This window comes from Venturia canescens, chromosome 8 (assembly GCF_019457755.1).
Source record: "Venturia canescens isolate UGA chromosome 8, ASM1945775v1, whole genome shotgun sequence".
NCBI lineage: Eukaryota > Metazoa > Arthropoda > Insecta > Hymenoptera > Ichneumonidae > Venturia > Venturia canescens.
In genome coordinates this window covers 20,931,165-20,946,060 of record NC_057428.1, presented here as the reverse complement: position 1 = coordinate 20,946,060, position 14,896 = coordinate 20,931,165, and the positions used below count along the sequence as shown (strand labels likewise).

At 39.4% G+C, this 14,896-nt stretch overlaps 3 protein-coding genes and 1 long non-coding RNA gene across 5 annotated transcripts; 2 read left to right on the top strand and 2 right to left on the bottom strand.

The window, feature by feature from the left end:
• Positions 1–170: 170 nt before the first annotated feature.
• On the bottom strand, positions 171–3,337 carry LOC122414847 (uncharacterized). The gene is made up of 5 exons (XM_043426450.1): positions 2,711–3,337; positions 2,483–2,623; positions 2,198–2,266; positions 2,034–2,114; positions 171–1,946 (listed from the first exon to the last, which is right to left on the bottom strand). Exons 1-5 carry the CDS (start codon positions 2,748–2,750, stop codon positions 427–429), a joined length of 1,851 nt encoding a protein of 616 aa, XP_043282385.1. The 5' UTR covers positions 2,751–3,337; the 3' UTR covers positions 171–426.
• Positions 3,338–3,809: 472 nt separating this feature from the next.
• LOC122414627 (zinc finger protein 729) lies at positions 3,810–12,747 on the top strand. Of its 2 annotated transcripts, none has more exons than XM_043426075.1 (7): positions 3,810–3,966; positions 4,954–5,310; positions 5,660–6,610; positions 6,857–6,982; positions 7,114–7,350; positions 7,552–7,879; positions 8,116–12,747. In XM_043426075.1, the coding sequence occupies exons 2-7, from the start codon at positions 4,982–4,984 to the stop codon at positions 9,565–9,567; spliced, it is 3,423 nt and encodes a 1,140-aa protein (XP_043282010.1). In that variant the 5' UTR covers positions 3,810–3,966; positions 4,954–4,981; the 3' UTR covers positions 9,568–12,747. The 2 variants fall into 2 exon arrangements, with proteins under 2 accessions (XP_043282010.1, XP_043282012.1); XM_043426077.1 differs by lacking the exon at positions 3,810–3,966 and adding an exon at positions 3,983–4,428.
• LOC122414636 (solute carrier family 35 member G1-like) lies at positions 12,512–14,474 on the bottom strand. Its single transcript, XM_043426098.1, has 3 exons — positions 14,105–14,474; positions 13,795–14,010; positions 12,512–13,711 (listed from the first exon to the last, which is right to left on the bottom strand). The coding sequence occupies exons 1-3, from the start codon at positions 14,414–14,416 to the stop codon at positions 13,229–13,231; spliced, it is 1,011 nt and encodes a 336-aa protein (XP_043282033.1). The 5' UTR covers positions 14,417–14,474; the 3' UTR covers positions 12,512–13,228.
• LOC122414639 (uncharacterized) lies at positions 13,591–14,595 on the top strand. Its single transcript, XR_006261792.1, has 3 exons — positions 13,591–13,705; positions 13,791–14,362; positions 14,472–14,595. It is a non-coding gene; the product is annotated as an uncharacterized lncRNA (long non-coding RNA).
• Positions 14,596–14,896: the final 301 nt, after the last annotated feature.

The following is a 14,896-nucleotide window of genomic DNA, read 5'->3' as shown; positions in this document are numbered from 1 at the left end:
TGCGCTTATACTTTTATCAGCTCACTTCCCATTGTCCCCACTCCAAGCACTTCGCCACGCTAAAGGCGCGTTCAGGAAATCGCTATTTGTGCGCCAAAAATGCAAAATATAATACTACCATTCAGAAGATTTTTTCTATTTTTTACATAAGGATAAAACCACGCAGTCAATTTCATTTTTCCCGAAGGTTATGGACCGATATTTTATTGTGCAAGCACATACGTAAATCATTATCTTTCTAGAATTCCATATATATATTACATATTTGATTAGAAAAATTGTCGATCAAACGATGGATACAATACATTCGAATTCCTCTAATTGAAAATTATAATAGTCACCAGAACCAATGACAGCATTAAAGAAATTCAGTCAATCTGCCCTCAATCTAAGGCTCACAATAGAGCACTTCGTCAAACATAAAATTTAAGGAGTTTCGGCATAGAGATCTTCCAGCTCGTGCAGAACTTTTCGCGACAAATCTCTTTGGGCGCTTCGAACTTTCGAAGGCGTGCATTTTTCTTTTATAGCAGCTTTGACTCCTTTTACATCAGGGGTTGCCAAAAAGTTCGTTGCAGATTTGAGGGCCATGTACTCGCGCACCGATCGACGACAACGTGGATCAACCTTGCTTTTAGATACCGTTTTCACTGGCGTTGCTCCCTTTGTTTTATTGTGAACAATGTTCAACTCTTTTTCAATCGAAGAAAAACTGTCGTCCAATGAACTTGATGACTGCAAATTTTTTCTGGCCAATCTCGCGGAACGTCTCCGTGGTTTTTCTCCACTTTTTTTGTTCTCTTTGTCTTGATCGTCCACTTCTAGGGACAAACATTCATTCAGGGGACTCGACGAAACTGCTTTTGGTGCAATTCTTGTTAATTCTTCGAGTGTTACAATTTCGCAGGAAGATTTTTGAGCTTTTTCAATCGTTATGTTTTCTTTGTCTGCTTCCATATTTTCAACCTCATCTGTTTTCATGATAGGAATATCTTTAGATACAATGAGCGATTCAATTCCTTCAGTTGCAACTTTTTCTTGATCTTTTATTAAATCCTCAAAAGTTTTCAGTATTCGTTTCATCGAGAACAATTGATCCTCGGCCATTTGAACTTGAAGCTTCAAATTTCCATGAATCCATTGCAGCGTTTCCCTATCTACAGAAACAACAGAATTCCCCGATGGTACCGTAGATGTGAGGAACGAATTTTGTGGTAAGTAGCGATAAAACGATTCGCTGATATCACAATGAGAAATATCTTGAGAATTATTGTTCGGCAATCTTTCAGTTTCACCCATTTTTGTTTCACGTGATAACGTTTTTCTGCTCGGTTCATTTAGAGATCCGTTTGGTTTAGTATTTTTTGTTTTTTCGTTGTCCTCTGATTTCGACGATTGTTCTTTCTGCAATTTCTTAGCAGATATTCCCATTATAACAGAAGGCCGTACTATTTCGTTTTTTGTCGTTTTATCACAGGTTTGGATATCATTTGGAATATTTTTGTGGGTCAAAGAATTTGCTAATTCATCAGATTCGTCGATATTGTCCTTTTCCACATCTTCCACTGGCACATCTGTGATTTCTTCGGTATCAGTGTTTTTTTCTTCGTTTTTCTTACCATTTGAATAAATCATTTTGTCGCTTTGGGTTATCGTAGAATTCATAGATTGACATTTGATCGATACAGTCAATTCTTCCTTAATTATATCTTGTTGCCGGATGTACTTGTCGCGAATTGAATTCGGTGGTACAAGATTACTTCTCCTTGGAGGAGCAACACTCGTTGACATGGTTATTACATCGACGGCAAAAGATTTCCGTGGTTTCATCTCACTTTTTCTCGTTATTGGATTATTCTTTGCAACTGGCTTTGGCGAAGGTGCCAAATGACTGTAGAGTTTACGGCGCACTTTTTGGTTGCGCACTTCCATTTTTGACACACGAGCTATAAATAATGAAAAAATTTGATGCTGGGAAAATGTTTGGTAATACTCGGAATACGATGAAAAGGAATAAAAATCATTTCTCATACATGATTGCCTAGCAGCTTGCATTTTCTCCATTGATTCCATCAAGTGTTTCATGTTCTCAGGTTGTAGTGTCCGACCCAATCCTGCAGATAGCAATTTTATTTTTTAACAACATACCAACATCTAAAAAGAGTTATCGATTCTTCAAGCATGAATTATTGTTCACCTCGATTGTTCGTCCTGCCTTCGCTCTTCGATGAGCCCAATACATGGTTATTTACTCCAGCTTCAGCACCTGGACAGAGAATAACCAATAATTCATTGAGAAACACCATGACAATGCTCAAAAAATACTGTATGTACCGGAGTGATAAAAATAAAATGTTATTCTTGATTATTTATATTTTTGACGATGAGAAAAATTTTTGTACACTGATCCGATTCATTATTATTCAACAATGAAATTGATTTCTTCATAAACAAGCAGATTGAATATTTTTGTATACCCTACCATAAAGAGATCTTCTTGCTTTTTCCCATTCCACTGGTCCCAAAATATCTTTCATGAGCTGAGGTTTTAGGACTGTTTTCCCTGTGCTCCTAGGAAGCTCCAGGAACTTTCCCTCGTGCAATGGTTGACTCACAACTCCGGCTGTAGAGAATGGTGAGAATTTTATTTCATTTTTTTAAATTCAAGCCCAATTTATTAAATATTTAACAAAAATGAATTAATAATTACCTTTTCCTGCGCTCTTTGAAGCACTTGTTATTTTCAACATTTCGTTAGATTCAAAGAAAAGAATTCTAATGAACAAGTACAGTTTTTTCCATTCAATATTTATCTTTTCGACTCTCCCGCACTTTATCTGGGTCGACAGTAGCGCCTTTTCGCGTTGAAATCACCGTAACTTGGTTATTTCACCGTTGGGATTTGAAATTCCGGAAACGCGATTAATTGAAAATAATGTTATTGTCAAAAACGATGATTGATCATTAAATGCTCGCAGCTCGATGTCGTTTAATCTCATTCTGAGTTCCTAAGAGCACGTAGCGAGTCAGTCACTTGTAAAAAAAACAACTTTGAATTCATATTTTTATAACACTTTGGTTAAGTCTCATCGTAACATCGAACTTCAAGCGACTCATAAAATCACAGGGGAAAATTAGTATCCACCGTAAACTGCACTACTTTCGAACGAAATATTTTAGCACTTTTCTTGATTGATCAGTCGCGTAGAAACTCTTATTCATGGAACGACATGTTATTCCGTACAGAGAAAATGATTGATTCGGAGCATTCGAGCTAAAGAATTTTCTGGATAAACGTATATATGATATGGAAGACCAGTATGTATGGTGATCAACAAAAAGAGTATACACTTAGTTTCATAAAATTTCGACAGATAGCGTTTCAACGTATTTCTGAAATCCACATTGATTTCCGGTGTTCCACTAGAGGGTCTCTGATTGGTCGTTCGAAAAGTTCTTCAGCGAATACCATTTCACCCATCTCATGCCCACTCATGCCAAACCGGAAGTGCACAATTTCCATGAACCATATCATACGAGCGCCAAAATTTCACGTATGTACCATAACCTTTATAAATTTTGTCAAGTATTAAATAATAATAATAATATCTCGATAAAAATCTTCAATTCTAAAGAGAATAGATAAAATCAATAATAAGCTTCTTAATAATTAACCTTTCGAAAAAGATGAAATACAGGTTGATGAAAGGGTCTATACATATTGCGCGCTTTGGGAACGAATGCAGTCGGCCATTTTGTTTAGGCTTCGTAGTGTATTTCCAAAACGAACATACGCATACGTATACACACATTACGAGTTTTTTCTTCTCTCTCCCTCCCCCTTGAGAGAATATATTGAAAACAAGCGAAGGTCGACGCTGGTGTTCCTTATTAAAAAAACGTATATTTTTGGTTAGGTTAATGTGGTCGAATTTAGGATGAAAAAATAAAACTTTCATCAAGCCAGTAAGTAAATCGTTCCCTGGTGCGTGAAATGTGTTGAATAACGGCATGTCCGAAAAAGCAAGCGGGAGAGACGGAGAGAAAAGGAAAATTTGAGAGATTGATAAACTCATTGCCCGTGTGGCGTTCGCGCGTCGTTCTAAACACGAGTTTCACCTCCACAAGTTTCAACTCGTTTTTTTTTCGTGTTGCTCTTTTTTCGTGCATCAGACGGAGCAGAGTCTCAATTCCAGAGACTCCGCACGCGAATTCGGATTTTCTAAGTGCGATGCAACGGAGCAAGCGAGGCTGAATCGTTTTTTTTTCGTATCCGAGCCTCTGAGAGGCTATGGCTGTGGTTCGTTATAATTCCGCGCTAAATAAATCTCCGTCATTTCGTGAAAAATGAATATTTTTTTCGTTACTCCATGTTTAATGCTATCAAACTACGTGTTTAAAACGTGAAAAAATCACTCCTTCAGACTGGTAAGACTTGGAATATAGTGTTAAATCCTCGACCCGGCGTTGAATTATGCAACTTTTTTTTCCTTTCCGATTGTCGTCGATCTTTATAACCTACAAAAAATGCATAACCTATATAACTGATTGATATAACCTTCGAATGTCACTATCACGAGAGTTTTTACATTTATTCTGATTCCATCGAATCAACCGTTTCACGATAATTCCCAAAAGATCGAATTCTCTTGTAGAACAAACTCGCTAATATCACAAAATCCATGTATTTGAGCAACTTTTTTTTTCTCCCGATTTTCATTTGTTCCGAGAGTTGATGTGTAAATTGATCGTCTTTCGATTTCGGGCGTTCCTATCGGAATGAAACGAAAACCTTTATCGTTGAAACTCCACTTTTTTGAATTATTCATGGCCTCAACTATCAAAAATGAGTTTGGTTTATGTTTTTGAGGTTGTAGATAAAACAACCTCAAAACTCTTCATTAAAGACTGGATTTTACTACGTGACCGATCTAAGTTTCAAAACTATTACAGTGATGAAATAATTGGCACACGTTGAATCATGGACGTCTCGGGAGATTTGACGTTACAATGGGTAGAGGAGGTTGGCAATGTTATTCACGAAGAAGTTATATGCGGCTTGGAAGCAGAAATCCCTGCCACGGAGGAAGAGGTGATCGGGGCTTGCGAGGAAGTTTCCATGGAAGAAACCATTCAAACTGTTCCAGACCAAACTCCGAGCGGTGATTCAGAGCCTCTTCTAGTCCCACAGCCCTCCGACATGGAATCCATCTACATTGTGCCTCAGGATCAGGGTCACGATTACTTAAATATTCAAGTTACGGAGGAAGTTATCACAGACAATTGGGACAGATCGGGGCCAGACGATGGGTAATCATTCATTTGTTCAACGTCATGAAAATAATTTTTTCAATATTTGTGGTAAAAGATGCTCTCCGTTAGCATATGGAAAAACATCCTTTACAATCTGTGTATTTAAAATTAGTCCCTTTTTCAAACATAAATTTCTGATTATGAGATTATTCTCGAGTTGTGGCATTTTCAGAATCATTCCAATGTTTTTTACAAAATCTAAAAATCCAATATTCTTTTACGAAATTACAAAAAAGTTCTTATTTCCAAGAAGTACAATAAAAACTTGATATCCGCATCGTTACTGTTGCTGTGCGTAACAGAAATCTGGAAGAAATTAAATAGAAAAATATCTCAATTTATTAAGGGTGGAGATACCGGAGACGAAAGTGTCTCATGATAATTTGTTGGAGTACGACGACATGGAAATTCCATTGCCGATAGACCAGGATTCGTACACGAACACGCGGCCGTATCCGTGCGACTTTTGCAGTCGCAGGTTTCGTAAAAAGGCGAATTTGATGAATCACATGGTAGCACATCAGACGGATCGTCCACACGGTTGTAATTTGTGCGGAGCGCGTTACGTGAGAAAATGTGATTTAATGAATCACTTGAAAATCCACGCGTACGCGCCGTCCCGAGATGGATTGGAGGACGACATGAACGACGATGATTCGTTGGCACAAGATGATGAGGAAACGACGAAGGGTCGCAGAAAAAAGATGCAATCGAGTGCACCCCGTAAACGTAAAAACAACACTGCCGTAGCGAAACGAAACCATCAAATGGAAGATCCAAGCAAAATGATGGAAACGAGCAAACCTTTTGTCAGCAAATCTTACGACTACGTCGACGAAGATATGAGATTATTGGAAGAAATGACGAGCAGGAATACGAGCGTAAGAGCGAGTGGTAATTACGCTTCTAGCTCGAGGTGGACCGAGCACATGTCGAGCATTGATAGCGAACCACAAGCACCTCGTTGGCCCATAACCGATCCAACGAAACCTTACGTTTGCCAATACTGTGGCGTTGGTTTTGCTCGCGAGAAAGCTCTCGCTTCGCATTCTCGTATTCACGGGGGTGATAGTCCTTTCGAATGTACCAACTGTGGCGACATGTTCTGGGATATGAACACGTTGCGCGAACATATACGTGTCAAACACGGCGGTGGTCAAGCCTTGACGACTTCTGTCGACGAATTTGATCCCAATGACAATACAACGTACACAGGCGACGAGAGATTCGGCGAGTTTTACTGTGATACTTGCGGCGTACCTTTTCATCGCTTGGATCTTCTCAAACGTCATCGGAAGTATGTTTATCAATTTTCGCTCATGACGTTATTTTCCGTTGAAGCTTCAAAGCTTCATCCAATAATTCAAACCATATTTCTGACTCTTCATAACATGTTAGAAATAGAAAAATTTCTAATATTTTGAAGATATTGTCAATTCTTGTACGCGTGTTAATACTGAAAATTGAAGCACTAGAAACGTCAATCTAAAAAAACTCAAGATTTTATGAATACGTTGCTCATATGATTGGAACATTTCAACAGAATTCACGTCAAGCAAGAAGTAACCGAGGTCATGGATGGACCGAGTCAACATCACGTTTGCAACGTTTGTGGCGAATGGTTCGAAGAAGCTCTTGCGCTTCTAGCACATGCCGAATTACACGCAAGGTGAATATAAGGCTGAGACAATGGAAAAAAAAACCTAAAAGTTGTTGAAGTCAATTACTATTTACAACTAACCATGCAAACATGTTCTCAGTCGATTTTCATCTACTAAAATTTCTTCGTCATTTTGATAGATCGCCGACCCGTCGGTGTTTATTATGCGGTGAGCAATGTCGCGACGATGCCGAGGTAGCCGAACACGTTAGACAGAATCATGCGGAGGATGCGCCACCAAATACTTGCACAATGTGCGGCAAAACTTGCAAGGACAAGAGAAGTCTCTTGAAACACTCATGGGTTCACAATGCCGATAAAACCTTTGGTTGTACGAAATGCGGCAAGCGTTTTCATAGCAAAGCTAGACTACGCAGGTACGAAAGTTTCTTCGTTCATGACTGATCACAATCTTTACGGGAATATCTTGTTACAATGATAAATTACGCGTGGTCCTTGATCATGAGAAATCAAAATTTCATAATTTCAAAGTTTCACAATGTTTATAAAAAAAAAACCTGAAAAAATCGACAATTTACTTTTTTGGATTTGGCGTAATTTCCGATGACGATTTTCAGGCACATGGTGTCTCATCGCAACAAAATGGTAGCGTGTGACGAGTGCGGCGAAGAATTCCCAGACGGTAGAGCTCTTGTCAGCCATCGCCATTCGCACAACAAAGATCTCGGTGGTAGGTCGTTCCCGTGTCGCGAATGCGGTAAAACATTCGGTAGTCGGAGCTCTCAACAGATTCATATTCGTATACACACCGGGGAGCGACCATACGGCTGTAGGTTCTGTTGGAAGGCTTTCGCTGACGGTGGCACATTGAGGAAACACGAGCGCATACACACCGGTGAAAAGCCTTACGGTTGCGCGATATGCCCTCGAGCCTTTAATCAACGGGTAAGTAATCTTTCCCAATCAATTATGATTTTTGTTCGATGGGAAACTCTTCTCCAATCAAATGAAAGAATCGAAGTAATTTTCAACGGGAAAGAAATTCTGTCAAGTGTCGGCGTTTTCTTTAGAAAAAATCAGTTTAAACTCTGCTTGATGAAAAAAAACTACCTCAATGTATATTATGATTTTTTCCATTTTTTCGTGAGATCCGTTAAAAATATGAAATTTCTGTTGACCAGGTTGTTCTCCGGGAGCACGTGAGAGCCCATCACTCAGGCCCAGATCCCAAGTGTCACGGTAGCATGACGCCGTACCTGTGCAAAGTATGTGGCGACTCGTACGCGACGTCGGAAGAAATAGTAGCGCATATAGTGCAGCACTGCGACGACAACACGGCGTTGCGTCGTCAGCCGCAGATAGGACCGCGAAAATATAAGCGAAGACGTAAGCTAAAGCAGCACGACGTACCGAGTTTATCGCTGCCGGTGCGAGGAACAGTAAATGAGAATTTCAACGTCCTCGAGGCCGCGTCGGACTCGGACGACAACACGAAACGCAAGTTGGGCCGAAAGAACAAGCAACGCTCGAGCGTGGAGGACGGTTATCAAAATGTTCTCAAGAGCTTCGAATCATCGTTGCAAAATATAAATTCAATCGTGAGTAACACGAAATTAAAGCCATCGAAGTCGAAAATATCGAAGAAAAATGCAAAGAACAAAGCGAGCTTGGGTGAGGAGAAAAAGAGCGAAACTCAAACGTCAGGACAACCGGGCCGGCCGAAAATGATTCATACCCAAAAGACCCGAGTCCCTGTCGAGGTGGGTACGGACGGTGTGAAAAAGGGTCAAAAAACGAAAACCCTGGTCACGAGAACTCCCAAGGTAATGCCAAACGAGCACAAACTCGGTTTGTTCGCCGGCGGCGAGAGGAATCGTCCGAGAACAAAGAACGTGAGTTATCACGTTGAGGGTAAATCGCAAGTAACACCGGCTACATTCCCGAAGCAAAAGGAGGAGGAATCGAGCTTCATCGCGAAGGAGAACGATCCGAGCGAGGAACAGTCATTGATGACGAGCGAGGATTTCCCGATGACTAAATCCTCCCCGCAGACTGGATCGAAACGTTTGGCCGCGAACAATCACACGAATAGCAATAACAACGGTAACTTATTAGGAATGAACGATACAAGAGAAAACTCTCTGACGCCAACGACCAGAAAGCGCACCGGTGTCGCTAAGCGAGTCAAAAAGATAAAACATGTTTCGATAAAACAAGAGCCCATCGAGCACAGCGAAGATAACGACATGGAAATTCGCGACAACAATAATTCCGGCGATATCGTTAATTCTACGAGCTTCAGCAACGAACCCACCATTTCCGCTGATAATCCGCTCTTCGAGCCCAGAATTTTAAACGCTCGCGAAGAGTCCATCTTACCCGATCTCGATGACGACATTCAACACCGACGAGAACCTTTCGTCAAACCTGGAAAAATTAAAATCAGCCTTCAAGTCGAGGCTGCCGCACCAAGAATGCATATTCAAGTTCCCCCACGCGGTGTTACGATAAACCCCGTCGAGGACATACCCGAGACCATTATTCCCGATACCCTCGAGTACACGTGTGAAATGTGCGCCGCTGTTTTCGGAAGCCGGGCCGAACTACTCATACACGTACCTATACATATTTGATTCCATTGTCTCGAGGCAGGATAATTCTTCATTTTCCCGCCGTCCAAAAACAGCTTTCCTACTTTGAACAAGCTCCGCGTCATTCGCACTAAATTCACGCGACACTCGTCGAAAACACACAACAACGCAGACACTAAGTTTATCGACAATTTTCGTTAGTTTGGAAGGGGATTGTTTGATTCAATCAACTAAACTTTTTGTCCTCTGGGAAGAGAAAGTTTTTCCAAAGCTTATATTTTCACCGTTCGTACTTGACGAGATATTATTTATTATTGTTTTTATCCAGCTCTGATACCCTTCCGGGAATTGCTTGAAAATAGATGTTCAGATCCGAGATAAAACTTTCGCGTTTTTTACTAAAGAATTTATATTCGAATTAACGAAAGGTCCAATCCCTAAACTCACTCCCCTCGTAGCGTCTCGTTTCTTCAATTTCTTTTCATCACGCATCATCGATACAAGCTCTGACTCGACGCTCGCGAAACGAACAATTTTCACTGAGAGATAAGAACACGACTTGGATCTGAATAAAAATACGGCTGAGCAGATTTCACTGCTCAGTTTGTTGATGCAAAGACGAGAGACAAAAGAGAAGACGAAACCTATAAACCGAGTGATAGAATCGTTTGTTTCGACCCTCGTCATTTCCGTGGGTTATCAGAATATTATTCATTATTAATTATGTTCATTATTGATATTACGATTATCACACTATTATTATTATTATTATTATTACGTGGTTTCTTTCGTGTATTCTATTTTTCAATGAATTCTCATCGTCTTTTTTAAATAGTTTGTCATTCGAGTTGAATTTGCCATCGTATATGTTTCCGAAATGCGATAAAACGTTAGCCCGCCCATTTTCCTTTCTTTTTACATTTTATTCCTGTTGGATATCGGAATCGCGCGCACAAATATTCGTTACCGCGTCACGGTTCTGGCGAAAGGAGAAAAAATATCGGCAATTTATTCATTTTAATCGAAAAACTGTCAGTTTTTCTTCTTTCCGTTATTTCGAATGATCGATCTTCCCCGTCTCCCTGCCAAAGCATGTACGAGATTTGTCAAATGTACAGAATTCACGAATTCTCGAAGCGTGTATCGTGCCCTAATCATATATTTCATTGAGGCGAAAAATAAATGAAATAATAATAATACAAATAGGCGTAACTTTTCAAACGTAGCTATAAATTTTCTATCAAATTGAACACAACGTCGACTAATGTGAATCGGAGAATTTTCTTTCTCCCACCAAATTGGAATATTCGATCTGATCGGATTCGGTTAATGTCTCGAGGTTCCGCGATTCTTGTGAATTTTAATTGTACAAAAAAATCCACCTGAAACATCACATTCTCTAGAATAAGTAAATTCTTTCGATTTTCATGAATGAAAGGTCCAAAACGTCATCGTGAAATTTCTGGCTTTACGAAATTTTGACGAAATATATACGAGTGTGTGCGTTGCTTTGAAGAAAAACAAATAATTCTTTTGAAATAAATAAAAACTATTGGCTCTCAACGCGTTCCCCAAATGGGGTAGAACTCATTTTTAATTCGATGGATCCCATCGGCTGAGAAATTAACTGAATCTTATCGAAGGCGAGTGGAAGAACAAAACATTTGCATATAAAACAGAAGAAAAAAGTACAATGTATCATAGACAGAGTGACAGAAAAACAAAATGTAGAAATTTCGGACATTCCACTCGCGAAAAACAATAAGCGGAAGTGAAGAAAAAAGTAAGATAAAGAAACTAAAGAGAGTGAGAGAGATCCTACATACTAAAGCAAAATTAATATCTAAGACATTAGTTTTGCTGTGCTATTTTATACTGTTTATATGAACCGGAAAAAAATTCGAGTGCGATGATTGTTCGTCCATTCGTTTAAAAGAATGACGAACGTTTGGCGATTCTGTTGATAAAGAAAAATAACATAATTAGGGAAGGAGAAATGAAGAGAGAGAGAGAGAGAGAGAGAGAAAAAAATTCTTAGTACAAAATCAAACGAAAGCTCTGATTGCTATGAATTTAGTATCTTGCCTTACTTGTACATTTGTAGCGAGGAAACAACTCTTTCTAAATCGAAAAACAAAAGAATAAGAATGATAGCAGACATTGAAAATGAAAAGTGAGGATCGAGGAGAAGAAGAAACGAGCGAACTTGTTTTACTTCATAAGCCTATGTAAATAGATATTTACATAAACCAAAAAAACGTTCATACTCCAATGCGGTTTTGGGACGTTTGTGATCTACATTTTCGAGCCCCTCGATTAAACATTTCACATGAACAATTTTTATCCACAGTAAGTAGAGAAAGAGAATTCAAGAGTGAGAATAATTCATCACACAGCGCAGGAGAGAACTTTGTGTCAAAACACACAGAGACGGAGAGAAGGAAGAAGAGTTGAAAAATATTAAAACAAAAGCATCGAGACAAATTTTTAATACGATCGTTTGTAAGAGATGAGAATTGAAGATATAAGAAGAAAGCAAAGGAAAAGATTTATTTGCGCGATTGTGAATAATCATGAATCTTGTAAGTAACTGTGCTTTATCTTTGAATAACTTCGTAAGTTAACAATAACTATAATTAATAACGTTATGCGTATAGTATATAATTGATATATAAATATGAATCTATATATAAATATATATACTGTATGTATATACAAAAAATAACATATAATATACGAAAAATGTTGCATGATTAAATTTTAATTGAAAAGCATAAACAAGAAGACGATCGAATTGGAGAAATCTTACGATTTATATAAATAAACTAGAATATAGTAGAGTATATATATAAACACATCAAATGACTAGTTAAAAAAAAAACAAAATTATTATAGAGCTGTTCTGTAATAAGCCTCGTAGTTAACCCACACACACACACACACACGAAGACACACAAACACAGAAATAAGCCCACAATACACAACGTAGGACGATCGATGGAGCCAGAAATTTCTGGCATCGTTATCTTTATTATTAATAAACAATATACAAGAATGGATCATCAGCTGGAGAATGATAATGAGAAAAAAGAGGAAAATATAATGGAAAACCGTTTAGGGAGTAGACAAAGTGTACATATTATCGAGACACGTGGTATATGATGACGCAATTTACTGTTTATCGTAGTTGTATTTTTCTTTGAATAAATCATTAATCGATAAGTGACGAAGTTTCGAGAGGATTTTCAGAGACAAGAAAGCAAATGATTATTTTTAGAGCTACACCATTTTTCCTGATACAGTTTCCTACAAGTATTTTTTCGAAGTTTTCGTGAATTATCGACGAGACTGAAGAAGCACCTTCGCAATTGTCGATCGAGTGAGGCCGAGCAGTTTAAGAGATAGAAAAGGAGATGAACAACTAATCTCGCAGGGATATAACAGCAGGTGTAAGTTGAATTCGTGATGCATTGACATGTGACAGCGATTTGGTACGCTTAGAAAATGATCCCTGTCGCCGGATCTTACAAATTATCATAATTCTTTTTTCACCCTCGAGGTGTAATCAATTTTTTCAGAAGTTGGAGCTGGACTCGATTTTTAATTGACCGACTCGAATTTAAAAACGTCGATTTCGTTTGTTTCAGTGGACGAACGCGCGCGGATGATGGAGAAATGAGGCTTCAGGCACGAGGATCAGTGCTTATGGAATAAAATCGCAAAAGCCATAAATTTCTCTTTCGAATCCCATGCACACGACCGAAGCGAGAATCAATACGGCGCCGACGATGCTCGTCTCCGTAGGCACTTCTCCGAAAAAATAAACTTGAATTATGTAAGCGAGAATTATGTCGAGGGAACGAGTCACCGATACTTTTCCTGCACCTTCGATTTTCAACGCTTTCGTCACCAAAACTTGACCCGAGAGACCCGTTGTCGCGACCAAAAATATCAATGCCCAGGTCACCCAGTCGTGGGGGAACATTTCTATGTGCTGGTGAGCCTCCGAAACCAGGAAGAAGAAAAGTATCGCCGAACCCAATATCCACGCTGATAGATTGAAGACTAGAACGGAAAAATGGATCTCCGAACATTTTCTCATCACCACGATGTTCAGTGCTGTGAAAAACGTCGCCAGGATCGCGAACACGTAACCCATCACGTCGTAAGGAATTTCTCTGTGAGTCTGCAACGAGAGAAATGACAACATCATCACTTTTTTTATTGAACTAATGAAATTTCATTATTTTTTATCCTCGTTAAAGTTACCTCGAAAATGAACGGTGGCCTCGACACCAAAACGACTCCAGCGAGCAGAGCACAAATCACAACGACCCTCAAAAATCCACAAGGCTCTTTAAGAATAAGGAAAGACATGACGATCACTATGACTGGAGAACTGAAGATAATGGTCGTTGCGTCACCGAGAGGTAGCTTCCGGAAGCTGTAGTACAAAAGCGCCAGAGTTGCGCCTCCTACGACCCCCTTAAATCAAAAAGGAACCTGATTAATCACAAATTCAGCGAAATTCGTTCAATCAAACGTTCCAAAGTTTATGGGGTTTTCTTTCTTTGCTCACCTGCAGATGGAGAAGCATCCTGGAGCCTTTTGGTCCAAAGAGACTCTGGTTAGCTCTGCATGCACAGATAGTCATGACGAACATTTGAAGACACGCTCTGATGCCGAGCAAAACCATGGGATCGACATTCCTTATGGCTTTTACGAGGCCCGAGCTGACGGTGAAGAAAGCACCTGATATGAAGGCGAGGAAAATCCCGAACCACTTGGTACCATCGCGATAGGATTCTACGTTATTCTCAAATTGTTCGGTGTACTGGTAAGCCGGATGAATACTGTTGTAAGAAGTAGTACGTTCGATGTTAAATTTCATCGTTTCGATTATTCTGTCTTACGAAGGAAAAATGTTCACTATTTTTCGACAACAGGCATGAAATCGGTCAATTTTGCTCGAGGAAGTGCGAGATTAAATTTACGGGAGTGTTGTAAGAAAGACATTCACCGGCCTACTGGACCTCCCGATACATCTGGTCAACAAAACGATCGAACTCGGAGACGACAATTAACATACGGCTTAAACGTACGTCAAGAAGCTTAGTGAGGATTTAAAAGTAATGACTCTGCGTGCTCCAACTTTCGTTTCGTCTATGCCATTGAAAATGTAAAAGGAATGAAAAAACCGGCTCGTTCGATTTTTCACAAAAGTTTTCAGATAAATCGTCTCCGTTATCCAGTCAATAATTCTTACCCGCTGCTGAGAAAATGCAGAAAAAAACACCAATAAAAAATGTTCGTGCTCTAGTCGAACGTTGCGTAACGTCTCTCTCGGAGATAACGAATGTTCTGCGGCATA

Excerpts from the sequence above, each read along its gene's own strand:
- LOC122414636 (XM_043426098.1), bottom strand. The coding sequence starts at position 14,416 with ATGAAATTTAACATCGAACGTACTACTTCTTACAACAGTATTCATCCG. Across the intron at positions 14,011-14,104 it reads GGATGCTTCTCCATCTGCAG|GGGGTCGTAGGAGGCGCAAC; the intron begins GTGAGCAAAGAA and ends TTTTGATTTAAG. Across the intron at positions 13,712-13,794 it reads GGCCACCGTTCATTTTCGAG|ACTCACAGAGAAATTCCTTA; the intron begins GTAACTTTAACG and ends CTCTCGTTGCAG.
- LOC122414627 (XM_043426075.1), top strand. The coding sequence starts at position 4,982 with ATGGACGTCTCGGGAGATTTGACGTTACAATGGGTAGAGGAGGTTGGC. Across the intron at positions 5,311-5,659 it reads AGATCGGGGCCAGACGATGG|GGTGGAGATACCGGAGACGA; the intron begins GTAATCATTCAT and ends CAATTTATTAAG. Across the intron at positions 7,351-7,551 it reads AGCAAAGCTAGACTACGCAG|GCACATGGTGTCTCATCGCA; the intron begins GTACGAAAGTTT and ends GACGATTTTCAG.
- LOC122414847 (XM_043426450.1), bottom strand. The coding sequence starts at position 2,750 with ATGTTGAAAATAACAAGTGCTTCAAAGAGCGCAGGAAAAG. Across the intron at positions 2,624-2,710 it reads TTCAAAGAGCGCAGGAAAAG|CCGGAGTTGTGAGTCAACCA; the intron begins GTAATTATTAAT and ends CATTCTCTACAG. Across the intron at positions 2,267-2,482 it reads AGCAAGAAGATCTCTTTATG|GTGCTGAAGCTGGAGTAAAT; the intron begins GTAGGGTATACA and ends TTCTCTGTCCAG.